The sequence below is a fragment of the Ornithodoros turicata genome, chromosome 2 (assembly GCF_037126465.1).
Source record: "Ornithodoros turicata isolate Travis chromosome 2, ASM3712646v1, whole genome shotgun sequence".
Classification (NCBI taxonomy): Eukaryota; Metazoa; Arthropoda; class Arachnida; order Ixodida; family Argasidae; genus Ornithodoros; species Ornithodoros turicata.
Genome location: NC_088202.1, coordinates 73381478 through 73400417, shown reverse-complemented (window position 1 = coordinate 73400417; position 18940 = coordinate 73381478). Strand labels below are relative to the sequence as shown.

Sequence of the window (18940 nt, the reverse complement as noted above, 5' to 3'; positions counted from 1 at the left end):
ATAAGAACAAGTGCTGTTGACCGCATGATTCTAGCTGGCGTAGTTTTTTTATTATAATTCAATGACACGTTTTCTGGGACACCCTGTATACCGCATGTTTTATCCGAGACGTCTGTATATCTTGTGACATGAGTTTTCGTTCGTAACATCCATGTCCTTGCCTCAAACAGCAGCGCGCTTGCTCTAGAGTTGTCGAAAATTCCCTCTTACCGTATTTCCGTTTTATATCCCCTGTACACCTCCAGTGACGGTTTCGCCTGCATTTTACTTGTCCACTGTCTAGTTTCCGATTCGCTTACCCTGGTCTTTATGTTTTTCTGCTTACTTTCCTGGTCCCAAGTTAAATACTTAGTAGTACCTTCCTGGCCCACATCTTTTCACCTACTCTCCTGAGACGCGCCTCGTACCTGATCTTACTTTTTGCCTCCCGGCCCTAAAAGGAGGACCATCCCATGATCCCGTATATCGCCCATAACGCCCTCGTTCGGTGTATTTCAATGTGCGCCTATAGTGCTAAATCTCCCTACTCCCCTCTTGCGTGTTTCCATAAAGGACTGTATTCCCGGATGTGGGAAAAGTACTGCATTTCCAAATGTCCCTGGTACCATCACCCCCTTCCAAATCATACGGATTACTCGTACCTGCTGTAAGCCCATAGACCGCTGTTTTTAATTATTGCAGAATTTCGCTTTGCCTTTTTCATCAACAAGCCTTCCTGTTCTTTTAAATAGTTACTACCCGTATTTACACAGACTCCTAAACATGTACTTAGTGCCATTTTGGACTGCTTTCTCCTGTATGGTCAAAGGTCCTTCCTGGCAGGGGCGCATTTAATGGGGTGGGGGGTGGGCGACCGCCCCCCCCCCCATACGGCTGTGTTCCCTATGTAAAAACCATATCACCTGGATGATGCTGTGCCGCAAAGCACGAAATTAAGGCCGCTCCCCCCCAATGACAGACCCTTAAATCCGCCTCTGCTTCCTGGGCACCCCCGAAATACCATATAACTCGAATTCTCACTGTTGAACTCCAGCTTTAGGGACTCGCTCCGTCTTACTTCCTACTAAAGCCGCTGTGTTAAAAGCCGTTGTATAGCAGCGCCACGCAATTCATGACCACGCGCAAGGAAAGTGCGTATGTGCAGTCCTACTTGAGAAAGAGGACGCGCAAGTGAGACGCATTAGCTGCTTTGATATGTGGATGTTTTGATATTTTCGATCTTTGGCGTTTGCAGTAACGCGGAAACGTAAGTACATACTCTAAGTATGAGTGAAGCTGTTTGTGCAGCTTGTAAATGATGGATTCCATTCTAAATCAGCAGGGAGTTCGCAAAGGGGGAGTATTGCGGCTCTCGAAACATCAGCTGCTTTTGCGTGTTGTGCCTGTGACGTCGTTTGTTTTCGTGTTGTGCAGCAGCTCTGATGAGTTGTGGACCCACTCGTTTGTGTGGATGCACACTGTGTAGTACTTGCAGTCGAATGAATTTTGCCTTCTCAAACGCTGTTATTGCGTCATACTTACGATGACCTACAGTATTTGTCGTTTCCGGCCAATCTGCAAAGTCGAGTGTTCTAGTTTGTTTGTTCCCTGTTTGTTTGGTTAGCTTTCCTCGTCGGTTTCCTTGTGCGTTTGGCTGTGCTGTATGTACCGCACATTGTGCATATCGCGTGGATTTCAACCTGTGTGACGAAACCTTGTATTTATTAAGTGTTTATAGACAACATCCGGGATAGGTGAGCCTGAAAACATAAGAAAACACGAATAGTTTGCTTTGTAGGGACTCAGGAAAGCAGCGAAAGGGAAATGTTATCGATGTTTCTGCGAAGCAGTGGTTTATCCAGGCACCCCCTCCAAATGTTTGGTGACAGCCCCCTAACTTTTTTACCTGTGCACCCGCTATAGGAGGCCCTTGCTATTTCAGCTCTAGACATATGTTAATAATCATACGTGAAGCTTTTGTGATGTAGCTGTAATCATGACTGTCCCCCAATATTTTTTGCAACCCCCTGATGCTAGGGGATCTGGATAAATCACTCCAGCGAAGATTTTCTTATAATAATTATAGTATAATTTCCCTGTTAGGCACAGCCATACCATGGAGCACACTGAATCTCTGCTCCCTGTGGATGCCGTGACATTTGAGGATGCAAAGAAGACATTATTCGCAAGAGGAGATGATGTAGAACTTGAATTCGCCTTGAATGAGACTGTTGCACCAAGCCACTTACATGACATAAGGGTCTACCGGCACAGGTTCTGTGATCCAGCAGATTCTGTCCTGGAGCTTCCTTTCTCACTCTGGCTTCGAAACAGTGAAACCGAACGTTTCAAAATTACCTTCAATGGTAAGGTTGCACGTATTTGATTCTCTTTGTTGTGTTTGAAAATTACAATCTGGGAACGTGTAGAAACCAAAATTATGTTCCTGATCATTGCGTCCTCTTCGGTCCTTGTCTCTTCCATCTTTGTCCTGGAAAGTTTCCATCAAACTGAGGTTAGACCACTTCTAATTTGCAGTGGACCTGCTAGAGCCAAATGGGATATACCAGGCCTGTTACGTGGCTGATGGTAAAATTCTCGGAAGAAGTGCGCTTTTCAGATCTCCTTGTAGTGAAGCAACAGAGTCTGATGATGGAGACGAGCTGGTAGTCCTCCGTCCATGTGAAGTTAGGGAGCAAGAAATGCAGGGGCAGAATCTCGAGGTAATTAGCTAGACCTCAAACACATTATGTGTATGTCGTACACATGTTCAGATTGAATGGCCTCATGAAATTCTGGCACTGCAGTTCCAGAAAAGCCGTTGCAAGCATCTGCTGGCCCACACAGAGGCATTACACAGTGTCATTAGAAGCACAAATAGTCGTCTCATCGAAGAAAAAGTATACAGTAAAGAGCTTCAAAAGACTATACGTGTCCTGGTGGGAGAAAAAGATAAAGCTGCAGATGAAATAGCCATGTTGCAACAAGAACTCATCAATTCGCAGGTAAGTAAAGACCTTTAAATAAAATTTGTTGCACAACACTTAGACATTGGCCCAAATTGTGATGACTTACTCACAAAGCTTAGCAAATGTGTGAGCAGTTTGTGTATGCTCCAACAACTAAGAGAGTGTGGCTTGTGCATTTCTTAGAAATCGAGGTACGAAACAGAGAAGCTGTCTGAATTCAACCAATAGTTTATTAAGTCACTTCATATGTGTTGTTTTCGGTATAGGCTTCCCTGAAAGAAAAAGATGATGTAATAGCATCCCTAAAAAATAAAGCCACAGAGAGAGAGAACAAGCTTGCAGCTCTGAAGTCGGAGATGAAACTCCGGGTTGGCATTCTGGAAGAGGAGACACTTTCTCTTCAGCGACAAGTTAAGGAGAGCAATGAACGCTACAGGAAACTGAGGGTGGGTATTGTTGTTATCACTCTGCACGTCTGTGATAACAGATTAACCTCATGGTGGGAACGCAAACTGCTCCCCCTTGTCCGTAGAGTTCTAACAGCTAATCCGTGTAAGGGTCTCTCATCAAAAAGTGTGAGAAACATGTCTTACTTTCCCAGCCGCATAACCAGAGCCCCGCGTGAGTCGGAATTGTTTTACTTACATCCGACCCACAAACTGCGTTCCCTTACAAACTGCAACTCTCATTCACACCCGACCCGCGATGAGAAGGAAAGAGGCCTGAGCTGTGAGTACTCCCTAAGGCTGTCCTTGATGGCCCCTGGAAGGTTTGTTGTACACGTTGACCACATTATTAGTGCACAACTAAAACAAGTATGCAACATAAGCGACTCATTAAATCTTTTCCTCCGCTTGGAAAACATCATGATTAGAGCCTGAAGTTTTCAGGAAGTATTTTTTTCTAAATTCGGGGGCTAAAAATCGAGTAAATAAACATGTGCTTTAAATTCATGCGAATTCGGTTGGAAAAACTTACAGTATGCTAAATTTGGGGAGAAATCTGGCTCAGTTACTCAAACTAACTGAACTGCTTCCGTACAAATTGTGATGTAACTGCATTTGCTGCCAAACAATTAAGTTAGTGCATTCCTACGGACGTCCCAGTGAGGGCAATTTGCCGGGTAAAAATTGGGTTTCACCAGGTCAACCTTCAATTCAGGGAAGAATCGTGTAAAACCCTAAACTTCAGGTTCTAGTCATAACAGCATCCAGCCCGTGATATGTGCTGGTGCCATAGATGACACCCACACCCGACCTGCACAATGTCACCAATCGTGGCCCGCCTTGTACTGTCTGCCTTATTAGGTTTGCGAACACCGTTTTACGGCAACATAAACAACCACGAAAGTTATATATCACTATCTTGGGTATTGCATGCTATCTTCAGTGAAGGTGCTTTGTTTTCCCATGCAGGATGAGTATGATCTAAGTCAGATGCATTTGGAGAATGCAAAAGAACGTTTGGAGGCCCATGAGAGTACAAAGCAGCTGCTTCATGCAGAGCTTGTCACCATGAAGGAATTTAAAGCTCGGGTAAGACCTTGCAAGTGTTTGCTTCAAGGACGTATCGCCATCAGTTAAATGTTTTCAACACTCGAAGGAATGTGACCAGCAATTGATTATTGATTCATTAACATAGATGTCAGAGAAACTTGTTGGATTGACGACTGAAAATGAAGAACTGAGAAATGCTGTTGAAAAGCTGTCATTCAGAGCAGAGGTAAGGTTTCTTCAAATTTCACCCTGTAGATGTGCACCTATATTGATGTCAGGTGGCTTTCACTAGCATGTGAAAACAAGAATGCCAGAAAAATTACACTAAAGCCATGGACTACAAATTGCAATCTTTAAGCCCAAAATGCATATATGGTAAAATTTGCACAAATATTCGATATTCAATTCGGTATTCGGTTCGACTTCAAATATTCGGATTCGCACACCCCTAATTACATTATATAAAATTACAGGACAACTTTTAATATTTGCTTGATTTCGGCAAGGAGGGGGTGCTCAACCGCGGTCCGCAACTTCATGAGGTCGAGGGGTAGCGGTGTTTTTAATCCCATCCTCAAATCACAGATTTTAAGGTGCGCCCTCATACACCAAGTGTCGTTATAGGGATTGCTCCATTGCATGCGCTTCACATATGAGAAAGCTGAAAGAAACTTGCGACAAAATGTGACTACTGTTAGCATAATGAGTACACTTTTTGTGGAAGAAAACCTGACATGCGTTGACATGGTTCTCCTACCTCTGAAGGCATTTGAACTGCTTGGATATAAAACAAATAAAATCCATGTGATCCGCTTGGTGCACCTGTATAAGCCCAAGAATGATGAAAGTAGGTCGTAGAAGGAAGAGATAGTTAAAACTTGCCTAATTTTGATGTTCCAGACCGCCGATGCTGTAGTTGAGGCAAATGCTGGTACAGAGCTGTCCAATGAGGTATGCCAGTGAGTTTGATCAGTATGAGTATGTGATTTACCTTTAACAGGTGCTTTCACTGCAGCACTCTATAACCGACACACTAATTGCAGAGGCGCAGAACATGATTACTTTGTTTTCTAGGTGAACAACAATGTCATGGATAACCCTGCTGTGTTGGAGCTGCAAGAGAGAGTACAAGAACTTGTTGACAGACTGAACGCTGCTGCAGGAGAATATACGAAGCTTTACAAGGATAATAAACGACAAGAAAGGCTGCTCTTTCGCTATCGTCACATGGAGAAAGAGGTATAGAATGTGCACATTTTTTCATCTTACTAGTGCGCTGTACACTCACCTTAGTTTGAGTAGATAATGATGTTACACAGACTTTAACCTCTCATAGAAAGAAGCTTGAAGTAATAAATTGCAGTGCACTGCAGAAATGTGCTGTTCATCATGACACATCGATTCTCGGGGTACATGCACTCAGTGATGGGCAAAGTACCTCAAAATTGTACTAAAGTAAAGTACCAAATACAGTCAACCCTCGATTTATGAACACCCTCGGTTCCCCGAAAAATCGTTCATAAATCGAAAATTCCGTTAGGTGAGTACTATCAAGCAAATGGGACAGTATTTCTGAGTTGGGATTGTTTTTCTAATGCAATATATTGTGTAATTTTGCTTTCGACCACGCCTTCTGCTGTACCAATCTCACAAAGAACAGACGTTAACGCATTCACACTCTGTCTATTATGCAATACTAAATTGTTTAATTTTGCTTTGGACCATGCCTTCCGCTGTGTCAATCTTGAAAGAAGAGATGTCACCACATTCGCACTCGACTGTGGTCTCGGATTTCTTCTGGGACTTTTAACTTCCGTTTAATAATCTCCGGGTGACAACGACCACCTTATTCATCAATAAACCTTTACCCGAGAAACGTCATCATGACGGTGGTAGACAGACTGAAACTGGAACAGGCCGGAAGGCGAGAGCTGGGTTCCACGAATGGGCACTTGTTCGCTGCCTCCTAATGAAAGAAAAGTAGGACCGAAGGTCGCGTCCATTTCAGAGGTCATCGTAATCCCCTCAGGACCGTGGCTTTCGGCCGCGACCTTGTTCGCCACTAGCTTTGAACGTAGTTCAACTCTACCAAATTCGTGGCGCTGTTGAACACTATGACGTCATTTGTTTGCAAACAAGTAGAGGTCTATTAGGTCAGGAACGCTTAGTCGCCCCTTGTGCGACCCCCGAAAACCCGTTTGTTGTTCGTATTTCGAGGGGTTAAGAACTGAGGGTGCAATACCTGGAAAACGTTTTGTCCGTTCAGGCGTCATTCACAAGACCACGGAATAATCCGTTTGAAGGTTTCTGTTGACCTCGGAACGATCCGTTCATAAATTGAGGGCGAAAACGCTGGGCAACTCCTAGTTGGTTCCCAGAAATTCTGTTCATTATTCGGATATCGAGGTTCATAAAACGAGGGAGAAATGAATGTAAAAAGTTTGGTTCCCTGTGCTCGTGTTCATAAAACGAGGGAATTCATAAATCGAAGGTTCATAAATCGAGGGTTGACTGTACCTGGCATCATTAGTACTTCAAGTACAGTACAAAGTACCCAAATCCAAATTTACTTCGAGTACTCACCAAGTACACTGCCAACCTAATTTGTATCACTTTGCACTTCACTGTTTAGTAGCCACGTCTTGCTTTTTTATCAAAACTTTAGCCAGCATTCTTGGCAAATGCTATGAAGGCATAAAGTCCTACATGGTCGAGTGTTAATCGGTGAATATGAACTGAACTGGCATAATTTGCAGTTACCATATTTTCATGCATATAATACGGGGATTTTTCTGAAAAAAGGACCCCCCAAAATGCAGACTCGTATTATATGCGAGTTCATATTATTTGCGAGGTGTACGAGCCTCACCACGATGCCGCCATTGCCGCAATGCTTCTGAGGGAGTGAAAAGCTTCCCTCTCCCCTTGGCTCTCCTGGCCGTGCACGTGCACCCACGTGATCTGTTTTTCCCACCGAGCTAACCGAAAGTGATCGCGTCCACACAAGCATGTCTTCACGACGGGCCTCGTACACCGTCAAATATAAACGGCAGGTTATACTGTTAGCGGAGTCCTAAAGTAATATAGCTGCTGCACGAAAGTTCAGGGTGAACGAGACCAACATTTGTGTTGGGCGTCATCAAAGTGCGTCACTCTTCCAGTGCAGAACAGAATGGAAAGCTTTTCATGGGCCAAAGAGTGGACATTACCCAAACATTGAGAAGCAGCTCATCAAGTACATCAAAGACCTTCGGGCACGTCACGTCATGGTAACTGTGCAAGCAGTTCGGGTGAAAGTAATACAGCTCGCTAGAAACGAAGGCATCGCAACGAACGGCAGCGGAGCATCCTTCAAGGCGAGTAACGGGTGGCTCCAGCGTTTCATGCAGCCGGCAGGCTTCTGTCTCAGATGCCAGACGAGCATCTCCCAGAGGCTTCCTCTACATTATGAACAAAAGCTGATTGACTTTCAAAGGCATGTGATGAATGTGAGGACGGCATACAACTACCCGCTCGGTAGCATCGGAAACGCTGATGAGACGCCGGTGTTTATAGATAGAGCCTGAAGTTTTCGTTAAATATTTTTTCTAAATTCGGAGGATAAAAATCGGGTAAATAAACATGTGCTCTAAATTCATGAGAGTTCGGGTGAAAAAACTTCCAGTATGCTTAATTGAGGGAGAAACCAGGCTCAGTTACTCAAACGAACTGTACTGGTTTAGTACAAACGGTGATGTAACTGCATTTGCTCCCAAACAAGTTACGTGCATTCATACAGATGTCTCAGTGAGGGCAACTTGCTGGGTAAAAATCGGGTTTCACCCTAAAGAGGCAACCTTCAATTCGGAGAAGGGGCTAAGCTGTAAAACTTCAGGCTCTATTTATAGACATGCCAAGTGCAACCACTGTTTGCAAAAAATGCAGCAAAGAAGTGCGCATTGTCATGTCCGGTAATGAAGAGACAAGATTGACTGTGACGTTAGCCAGCGCAGGTGATGGACACAAGCTTCCACCATTTGTAATTCTGAAATGAAAGACCATGCCTAAGAAGTTTCCAAGGAACGTTGTCGTACGAGCTCATCCCAAGGGTTGGATGGATGAGTCCCTCATGCAGGGCTGGATTAAATGTGTGTAGCTAAAGGGGCCTGGCGCACTTTTGCATCCAAAGGGTATGCTGGTCCTCGACGCTGCATCTTCCGCAGGCATCTGACACCCGCAGTTAAGAGGCTGTAGTGAGATGCGAGCACGGAACTTGTTATTATTCCTGCGGACATGATGTCTCAGCTTCAGCCACTTGGCTTTCCTTAATAAACCATTTAAGGACTGTCTCTGGGGCCATTACGACGACTGGATGACTGAGGAAGTGCACAAATTCACACACGCGGGCCAACTGAGGAGGCCAGCACTATCACTCGTCCGAGAATGGGTTGCCGACGCCTGGTACAGTCTGCCAACTGTGATCGTCGTGACTGCCTTCAAGAAGTGCTGCATAATAAATGCAATTGATGGTAGCGAAGACACCCTCGTTTACGAGGTGATGACCCAAGCAGCACAGAATATTGGACCCATATTGGCTGGGCATTGGGGATACGGGTCCAGTATAGGACCTGTTTTGCCAGGATTTCCCCCATATTGGCTTAAACTTGGCAATATGGGCCCCATATTGCCCGTGTACACCACATATTGACTGAAAATGCAGAAAATGGTACGTAGCCGTGTTGGTATACTTGTAGCAAAATGCCCATGCGGCACGTCAAGATTGGATGTTGAAGCATGTGAAATGCCCAATTCAGTACGTTGTTATATCCAACAAGTTCCCGCAGATGATACACATTGTTTGAAACAGCCAACATACGTGACAGTCCCACTGTAACATGCACTGCAACTTAACATCTCAACTTTCCACTTGCTGCAAACACCTGCCATCTTGCTTCGCGATGCCAATGCCAATCGGTCGCACCGACTGAGAGTGTGGTCGTTTGAGCGAAATCACGCGTCCTACAACTAATGTGCATGCGTGACAATCGGATCGGACGTTTCATTCGAGCTAAAATGTCGCTGCTTCCTCTAATGACAATGGACAAGTACTCCTTGAGTACTTGGTACTTCAAGTACTTCCCATCACTGCATGCACTCCATAACACTAGGCAAGTTCGAACCAAAATCTGTAAGAAAAATAAGATGTTCCTTGAGGAAATGCTCTGAAATATTAGACATGAATCTATACATTGGTTCGGTAAAGAGTGGTGCCAATGACTGTCAAGGGCACGGTTTTTCTGCTGGGGAATATCTCGAATTCTGCGGCAGGGAATCAGAAATTCTGCAGTTTTCTGCCACAAGTGCTTGCACGTATAAGCTAATGCACATATACTGCATAAGTAAATTTGCAAAATTTACGAGTGCTCTTTTCTTCACGAATTTAAGACCAATGACAGAAAATATATGTGAGAAATAAGGTCCAAGACGCTGAGATAACTTATGTACGCCTCGTAAAGTGTTCAGCTCTTCCCTGTTGCAAGTGGAGATACAGTGCAATCCCATTAATTTGAACTTGAAGGGGACTGAAGATTTGACAGAATAAAGCGGAGTTCGAACTAAAAGGAGCTGCTCCAAATGAGGGCTTGATGCGTTTGAAGTGCAGCTAGCTTCATCAGAGACGTGTCATGGCTCGCTAGGCCTTGCGAAACGTTGGCAGTCGCGTGATGGTGGAAATATACGAGGCTGTTTCTTTGCAGCATATTTATTTACAGACAAGCATCGAAACAGCTCAGGATAGAAATAAATGATCTAATATACACTTGCGTTCGTTTCTTCGGACGCGACTCTATAAGCATGTTCGTGATGCCCAACCCAATTGCGAACCTCCCAAACGCCAATATCGCCAACCCAGTCCAAGAAAATATCAAATTGCTCCCTTTTTCTTGGCTATGTAGTCACCAGGAAGTCTTGGTCCCCTTAGAACAGCGAGGCTTGCTTGCATTGCTGACTACTACTACTACTAAGTGACATCGTTCTGTGCCGGTCGCGTTTACGCGCACAATTACGGTGATTTGTTCCTTACTCCTCTTTCCTCTGGCACAAGTATCGCTTTTATGAGAAATGGACTTATAAGGAATAAGTAAACTAACATTTAATAAGTAAAGGTATCCCTGAAATGGCAACAGCGCGCTCACTGGCGCGAGGCCGGCGCTTCTGAGCCGATGTGTAGTCTGGCGCGGCGCAGCAAATGGTTTGAATAAACCGCTGCGCACGTTCATATTTTTGAATTACTGGGCGTTTTTACCAATTGAAATACACATGGCTTTGCCGGGACCTGGGCGTCAGTTCGAATCAGAGATTTCGAATTAACAGGATTGCACTGTAGTAGCCATCATGAATCTTGCTCGGATGTCCGTGTCCCATGATTCCAGTTCCTTGTAAGCCTGGATCATCCAGACAGCGTGTATGGGTTTAAGGATGCTGCCACACAGATTGGCCTTTGTAAAAGTTACAGAGTCACTATCCTGTGCCAATCATACCTGCTCCGCGTACCAGATACCAACCAAGCAAGGATCCCTTAATTGCAGATCTCTGAGTTGGAAGGACTCTAAATGAAGACCAGTGGAACAGGTTACTGCCCAGTTAGATACTTTTTGTTAAGTTTTTCTCACAAGTTCAAGGTTTAGAGCTCCTAAGACTCCTGGTGCAGGGTTGAAAATTGCGGTACTGCGAATTTAAAGTTCCGTGAATTATTGCCTTCTGCTGGCTGTTCATGAATTCGTGAATTATTATATACAGTATGTATACCTATGTGATGAACACTGGAACATCCGTCCCGAGCAATATCAGTTTAATGAATAATCCTGCCCATGCACGAGCGTAAGTTCGGTCTCTTCGTCGTTACGTCACATATATAAAGAAAAAATGTAACATATATCAACTTGCAACACATAAGTAAAGTGACTGTAAATCCGAAGTACAGTTGTGGCTAAGCACCAGATGGTCGTTTGTGTGTGTTTTCACAGAGTAATGGCAGAGGAACAATCCACCGCCTTCTTCGCCCTACTCATTTAAAGCAAAAGCTTTGTAGGGCCAACCACCATATAGATCAGTCCGTAGCTTTATGGCACAGCTGCATGACCAAAGATTTACTGCCAATGATGGACCTGTAAAGCTACCACACTTAAGCCCATTTGGCACAATCTCCAAAGATGCAGCCAATTTTTTGTCAGTTATTTTCTCTTGGTCTTTCATGGTTCTGTTACATATGATTGCTTCTGGGCATTCTTTTCTGTTTCAGAATAATCCTGTCACATTTTCTTGCACATCCCTTATTACTGGTAAGTGTGCCTGGGTAGCTCTGGTAAATATTTTGATGGTTACACTATCATTCATCACTGTTGAAAGCTCAGTGCTGTATGTTGTGTGTTTCTTTCTTTAGTCCCACACTGTCAAGGTTTTTACTGCTTTTAATTACACTGTCATTCATTGGCGTCCGCCATACAGAGCCCAGGAAGATTTCCCTTATGGACCCCAGCATACTCCAGCCTGAGTTGAAGCCTATTCGTGACCTACGGTTGCCTTTAGTGAGTAATAGGTCATTCTAGTTGTACTAAATTTGTGCAAATAGGGATCTTAAAATCAGAGCGAATAACTACACACCTGTGCTAATACACAGCAAATGGCTACACACCCGAGCAAATGGCTACACATCCAAAGTGAATACGAAGCGGATAGCTGCTCCTGAAGCAAATATGAAACAAAGGGCTACACACCGGAAGTAAATACGAAGCAAATAGCTACACAACTGGAGTGAATATGAAGAGAATGGTTTATACCTAGGGCCTTGTGCTATCGGGTTGGATGTGGTAAAATCTGTTTTTACCCCAATTTGCATTACGTATTTCTTCGGGTAAAACCTGACAAACTCCGAAAACAAACTTGTCAAAGTGCAGAGCCACTCTGAATCTCATGTTTATGTGAAATGCTAACAGAAAATGAAACCTGAAATGTGAAATATTAAAATGAAACCTTCTGATTGCATGTGGGAGTGTGCTTTGTGTGGGCCAGTCTAGGAACATATTGTGACCAAAATTCCAACCTGTCACAGAAAAGCTAGCTTTAGTAGCACGTATAGTAACGAAGGAAAAGTCTGTTCTTGAAAGTTGAGTGTAATCTGGGACTGGGGATGGCTTCAACCTATTAGTCGACGAAATTCGCGATCTTTCATGACATTGAGCAGCTAGCCACTTCTACTGTATGCGAACTTGTGCGGCTACCTTGGTCAGTCTCGTAGACAATGCTGAGGTGGAATTGCACTAACGAACAAGAGGCACATACTGAACAGCTAGCTACTAATAGCAGTCTCCAAATCACACTTTACTATTAACAGGAGGATAAGAGTAATAATAAGAGGAGGATAATAAGTATTTAAAGAGATTGAAACATTTAAATAATTTATTTAACTAAAGAACAAGCTTTCAGATGGAGTCCGTCCCTCCTCAGGTGTGATACATTGAACACTTGGTAGAGATATTTTTACTAATTTATAGAAATTTATACTTCGTTTGTCCCCTTTCTCTTACGCACATTACTATAAATATCTCTACCAAGTGCTCAATGTATTGCACCTGAGGAAGGACGGACTCTGTCTGAAAGCTTGTTCTTCAGTAAAATGAATTATTTAAATGTTTGAATCTCTTTAAATACTTATCTTATTCACTTGCAAGTGCTATACTTTTCCCATTTTTGCCTATTAACAGGAGGACTCCAACATCCAATGTGGCATAGTCCTAGACTCAACTCCTGTATCTAGTGCTTCCACATCAAGCTGCAAGGCATGTCCACCAACGGTACCAAACTTTGTTGCATCTAATCCCAGCAGCCAGTGCTCTGGAGGGGCTCGTCCGAAGGAGAGCTCTCAACATGTAGGACCAACTGCACTGTTGCGTGATCGAATCAAGGGGTCTGTACCTCCAATACCTTGTGGCAAGTGGTCCATATTGCGAAGGTCTGGCCATGTACCTCAGATCCCAGTGACACCTGGAAAAAGAATTCGTTGCTCCCTGAAAGAAAGAAGGTCAAGTCTTCCACTGTTATCCACTGGTCTCAATAGAACATCAGAGACCAGAACATTGTGTGTGGGGAAAAGGCCTGAGTTGACGACACTGACACAGAAAGCTCAAGATGCATGTGGTGATGCAGTGCCAAGCCCTAAAGGTGTGTTCTAGTGTATACTTGTTGCATGCATTACCCATGTGCGAGCTGTTGCTACTGTGATTTGTTTGGAACAGAGCAGTAGTACAAATTATGTTGCATCTATTTTGTTAGACGTACAAGCTGAGACCGTCCTATTTCGGTGCAAAGATATATCTCATCAGCAAATATCTGGCATCTAAATGATTAGCAGAAATCTTTCTTCTCTGTGATTGGCAACGGAAACACAAAAAATGTTCAATGCTTTAAGTGGGAAAAAGGGGAACCTAACATTTATGTTGCATCTTTGAAGTCTGACTGTCTTGGAGGAACAATTGCTCCACCTTTTATTGCTGCAGCAGTGAGGACTACCATCCCCTGTAGACCTGTTGGTAAAGTGTCCACTTAATGACCCTGCATTGTGGGTTCAAACCTGGCTGAGAGGGTTGCTTAGGTACAGTGTCCTCCACAAGGGATGTTAGATATGGTGTACACTGTGCTGAGATATCAGCGCATGCTAAAGCCACAGGTAGTATTAGAAAGTAATCCACACCAATCGCTGTGCTGTCACTCATGACTATGTTTACCTCATTGCATGGGGCACTAAGTTTTCTGGACTATTGTTTATGGACAATGCTGTTGTAAGTGGTAATTTTATGGAGGTGAGGAAGTTCCTCGATAATATTTGTGGGCCAGAAATGAAAAAAAAGGAACTTGGAATTTACCCCAAGCTACACTGTTACCTAAAGGAGGAAATAAGGTACTGTAACCAAAAAGTAACGATTTAAGTTACAAAAAAAGTAACTTAGTTGCATTATGGAGTTCATTTTTATGAGTTACCCTTAACACTGGTCTTTTACGAAACGATTTTGATATGTGCTGTGTAAATGACCCCAGAAAGCAGGTATTGAGCTGTTCTTTTCTTTGTGGCTCCTTGTTGCTCTTTGATGAAACTGGTACACTTTTCTTTGGCATTTCTCTTTTTCTTATGGTATGATCCCTAATTGCTGTTTTCAGTTTGCTCTCCTAAAGTGTGCTCGTGTGTGATGCAGCTTTTTGTGGAACTTTATATTGCAGGGGTTACATGTGAGCACCTTAAGGACCACAGCTTTGTAGCAATTCCAATGCCAGAACTAGGAAGTGAAGACCACCCTGCCAGTGATGCCATGTAGGTATGCCGTCGTAAAATTAACCAGTATAAATTCCTTTTGGGATGCTAGCTGTGCTTTTTATTATGGAGTATCAGAGCCTGAAGACATGCACGGGAAGAGTTTTTAGGCCATGTTAGTCAAACAAAATATATTTAAAACAATGTATTTTTATGTAGCGTATGTAGTAATACCTGAAGTCTTTGATTCATTACAGGGATTGTTACTGAAAATAATAATGTTCCCATTTCTGTTTCTGATACCTGAAGATCTCTGCTTATTGTTTCTGTTTTCATTTACAGTCGAATTTTAATATCAGCTTCCATTTCCTCTCCAGAAGTACATATTTCTGTTCCGTTTTCGTTCCTCAACTATTTCTGTTTCAAGTTCTGTTTTCGTTCTCAAAAAAAAAGAAAAGAAAAGCGTCTGCTGTTCTAGCTGTGGTGAGCTTTATTCTAGCATAGGCAACACATTATTCACATCTTCGAGTCAGACTTAAAGGAGTACAGAGGGCCATCCAAAAAACATTCAGGTTAAGACATCTGATGAAAGTGTGTGCGTCATTTTGCCGAATAGCACGAAAGGTTTTGATGTGTGCAATTTGTTTCCCAGAAAAAAAACTCGCATAAATATGGCTCCGCACGTTCACCCTTAACTCGTCATTCCCGGTATGACAAAGAGGAGAAGGTATGGTGCCACGTCACCAATGACGGTATAAGGAGAACTCTTTCTAGTTCGCCGGTCAGTGGGGTCAGCGCCTAGTCCCTTTGCCAACTTAAAGTTTTGCCAGTTCTCCCGGAGAATTGGGGATAGAAGGAGCGGCCGAATCATGACCAAACCAATAGCAATGCTTTTTCGGAACCCCCGAACAGCGGAGTAGCAGACGACATTTCTCTGAACCAATCAGCGAGCGCTCTCCCTATAGCGTCAGCGCGAGGTTCTAGGCAGATCACAGGCGGTACTGCTCTTCACCGCCGTTGCGCACGCTCGCTTTTTGCGGCGTACTTTAAATTCAATTTGTGCGATAATTATGACTTTTTGGTGTGAATTACTTCGCATGGTGCGTCTTTCTGGCCTACTTAACAGTCTTATAGGAAGAAAACATGGTGTTAAAAATGACTTCTGTGCTACTTCAAAGTATGAAAAAACAAACGCAGATGATGGCCTTCCCTGAGCACTCATATTTGAATTTAAAGTTAGACACTGTATCCAACACGACAAACAAGTACGCCTGACGCCGACAGTCAATATGATGGGCTTCTAGCTCACCGTACATTCAGGATTGTATATGACTCGACATGGATTGGATTGGGCTGTCTAGTCCGGAGTGCACCTTCACAGCCGGATATGAAGTACGAATATGACTACAACTATACTGATTATAACTATATGACAACTATATGACTATAATATTTGACTAATATGACCATACAACTACTCGCTGGCTTCTGAGATGACGTACTCTGCTCCATTTGGCAACAGAATCACATAGATACAGTCTAGACAGAGCACAAAGTAATAATTTGTTCGGAATTACGTGTATGTATTATTATTGCACCCCCAAATGTCAGCCTTGGATGTATAATCCAGACAGTTTGCTGGTCCTTAGGAAGTCTGTGTCAATGCATCATTCTTGCTTGCTAAACTAGCATAAATTAGTTTCACTGACCTCATATGCTGCTTTTGGGTGTAAACTAGTAGGGATCGTGCTATGATGCATAACAGGCAATAAAATCACAGGAAGAAGACGAATTGCCCAGTCTGCTCTGAAGAATTGCCACATCTGGAAAAACACTTGAGGGAAAACCATGGTCAACAGCCGTGCCCAGTGTGCGGTCAACTGTTTCAGATATTTCTTCCACCAACATACCTTCAAATCCACGTGGACAACCACTTTGCTCCTGAGCTACAAAGTCATGCTGTCCAGTAAGACAGGAGTATGCATATCCTCTCAGTTCACCTCATGTAATGCAACTGTTCTATGGTTTCTCTAAGGTCTAGCTATATCATGTATTTTGTGTTTATCTTGAGTATTCATGAATAAGGCAATGATATTCAAAGGCTACTGTACTGATCTATAATTGTCAGTGTTCCTTCACTAGAGGACAGATAAAAATCGTCTGCATGATAGACTACTGTAATAGCGTACTACGTTCCTATGCTGAACATTTTCATTAGAATGGGAAGCAGATTTCTGGAAAACAAAGTAATGCAGCCGCTGTCATACCCTATGATTATATTTTCAGAATTTATAACCAATCTAGATATGCACAGGAATTGAAGGCAGTATCCCTCTTATTGGTTTGAAGTCATGATGAAGAGGGGCCAACATACAGAACAGCACTGCAGAGATGGTTACTAACAGCTTGTGTTATTGGATCATATGACAACAACCAATTTGGATAATGTGTTGCATGTTTCCTAGTAAGAGTTTGTGGCAAACGGGTCTTGGTGCACTGGTCAGAGATTATCAATAGGTACTGGAGCGAATGCCTTCCCTATTGGTCGGGAGCATGATACACTGCGACCAAGAGGGACGTTGCACCCCATTTCTGTAGTACCATCTGGTATCATGTTGTACTATGTGAAGTATGAGGTTGTGGCAGCTTTAATGGACAGAGGGTGATATATGCAAAAGCCACGCAATGAAGCAACTAATCCGATGCCCACGACCTGCTGTAGGAAAGTGTTTGTTAGGGTGAGATTAACGGAAATCTGCAGGTGCACAGGAATAATGCTGCTCTGAGGTGTAACACATAATCCGAGCAAATAATTTAGGATACAAGAATGACGACAGTGTTGTGTGTCAGTAGGTGTGTGCTTACTGTTCCATACCAAAAGAAAGCCACAGCATTGTGTTGCCTGTGAAAGTGAACCCGAGGAAGATGGTTTAGTGGTTAGTTATAGGCTGATCAGCAAGCGTAAAGCATTTATTTGTACGAAGCATTATTTGTGTGTTTTTAAAAAGTGGATGCTTTCGCCAGGCAGTTACCCCCTCCCCCTCCTTAACTGCTCTCAAAAGTCATGGAGTACAAATTCCACTGCCCTATTACCAACACATAAGCGCACACTAATAGTATTTAGGTCTAGGCACAAATGACATGGATTATGGTTGCTTACTTTTTATGCATACGACATCAAGGCTTCACAATTTCAAAAAATGCTAAGGTGCACATTTGAAATGAGGGTGTATAATCTTGTCCCAATCATGTTACAAGACAGTTTTATGTGCCATACAGGAGCAAATTTTCAAGGCACAGGTCGAGAAATTTACTATTTCACACACATTGCAGATCAGTTTCACAAGTACACATTGCGAACCTTACAGTGGTGTCCAAACTTGAATACTATTCTGCCTTAATTGTATTTCCATATATACCCACATAAGGCTTTTTTTGTTAGTGTTTCATTCTGCATCCACTACATACTTGGGCACCAAAAGTAATGAGAAATTTAGTTGTAACAGTTCACTACATGGCTTTCATTTAGCAGTTGTTAGCACAGACAGTTTGAAATTATAATATTTGACGATAATAATGCTCTGGCAGCATTTTCTTCTTTTTTATGCAATGTGTAGTGAGGGACGAGAGAGAGAGGGAAACTTCATGTTTAAGCTAATGCTTGTTTTCCTTAGGGGGTAGGGGGCGATTGCACTCCCCTCTGGATCCGCCACTTGTCCTGCAACATAAGAATGATCGCCTGTAATTAGAGAGCAGGACTGTTGCAAAATTTTTATTACCACACAGAACATAGCTAATGTGTCCACCCTTAAGATCGGTTCACGCTTCTTACGACACCCCTGAAAGTACTAGCAAAAAAGGCCAGCAAAGCCAGCAAATACGGGTGTCACACACCCCTATACAATTTCAACATGCCCCCGAGTTGAAAATCCTGCACAAATCCCTCTCTAGGCACCATCACCCCTGCAGACAGTGCTGCAGTAGAGGCCAGTTACGTATAACATACATACCATATTATACTTCAGTGACATGCTGTATAATGATTTTGTATCATAGGACGGTGATATTGTGTGTACCTTACATATAGCTATAAACACAACGACTTGCTTTAATGCCCATCACTTAGTGCACTGGTGATGCATTTTGGACTACTCATGTTGGGATAAATTCATTTAATTTGTTCCATGGGTATCAATAAAGTTTTCAATCACGTC

At 43.1% G+C, this 18940-nt stretch overlaps 1 protein-coding gene across 2 annotated transcripts; it reads left to right on the top strand.

Annotated features, from left to right (window-relative positions):
• The first annotated feature begins 1158 nt into the window (after window positions 1–1158).
• On the top strand, window positions 1159–18940 carry LOC135385562 (uncharacterized). Of its 2 annotated transcripts, none has more exons than XM_064614948.1 (14): window positions 1159–1246; window positions 2083–2345; window positions 2518–2702; window positions 2787–2984; window positions 3215–3394; window positions 4364–4483; window positions 4590–4670; window positions 5345–5395; window positions 5519–5683; window positions 11724–11763; window positions 11930–12009; window positions 13186–13642; window positions 14696–14786; window positions 16507–18940. In XM_064614948.1, exons 2-14 carry the CDS (start codon window positions 2096–2098, stop codon window positions 16694–16696), a joined length of 2088 nt encoding a protein of 695 aa, XP_064471018.1. In that variant the 5' UTR covers window positions 1159–1246; window positions 2083–2095; the 3' UTR covers window positions 16697–18940. The 2 variants fall into 2 exon arrangements, with proteins under 2 accessions (XP_064471018.1, XP_064471019.1); XM_064614949.1 differs by having other exon boundaries at window positions 14696–14790; window positions 16507–16610.

Bases quoted from the DNA above. Each gene is read 5' to 3' on its own strand.
- LOC135385562 (XM_064614948.1), top strand. From the start codon at position 2,096: ATGGAGCACACTGAATCTCTGCTCCCTGTGGATGCCGTGACATTTGAG. The intron at 12,010-13,185 runs GTGAGTAATAGG...GCCTATTAACAG, and splicing joins GTGACCTACGGTTGCCTTTA to GAGGACTCCAACATCCAATG. The intron at 13,643-14,695 runs GTGTGTTCTAGT...TTTATATTGCAG, and splicing joins TGCAGTGCCAAGCCCTAAAG to GGGTTACATGTGAGCACCTT.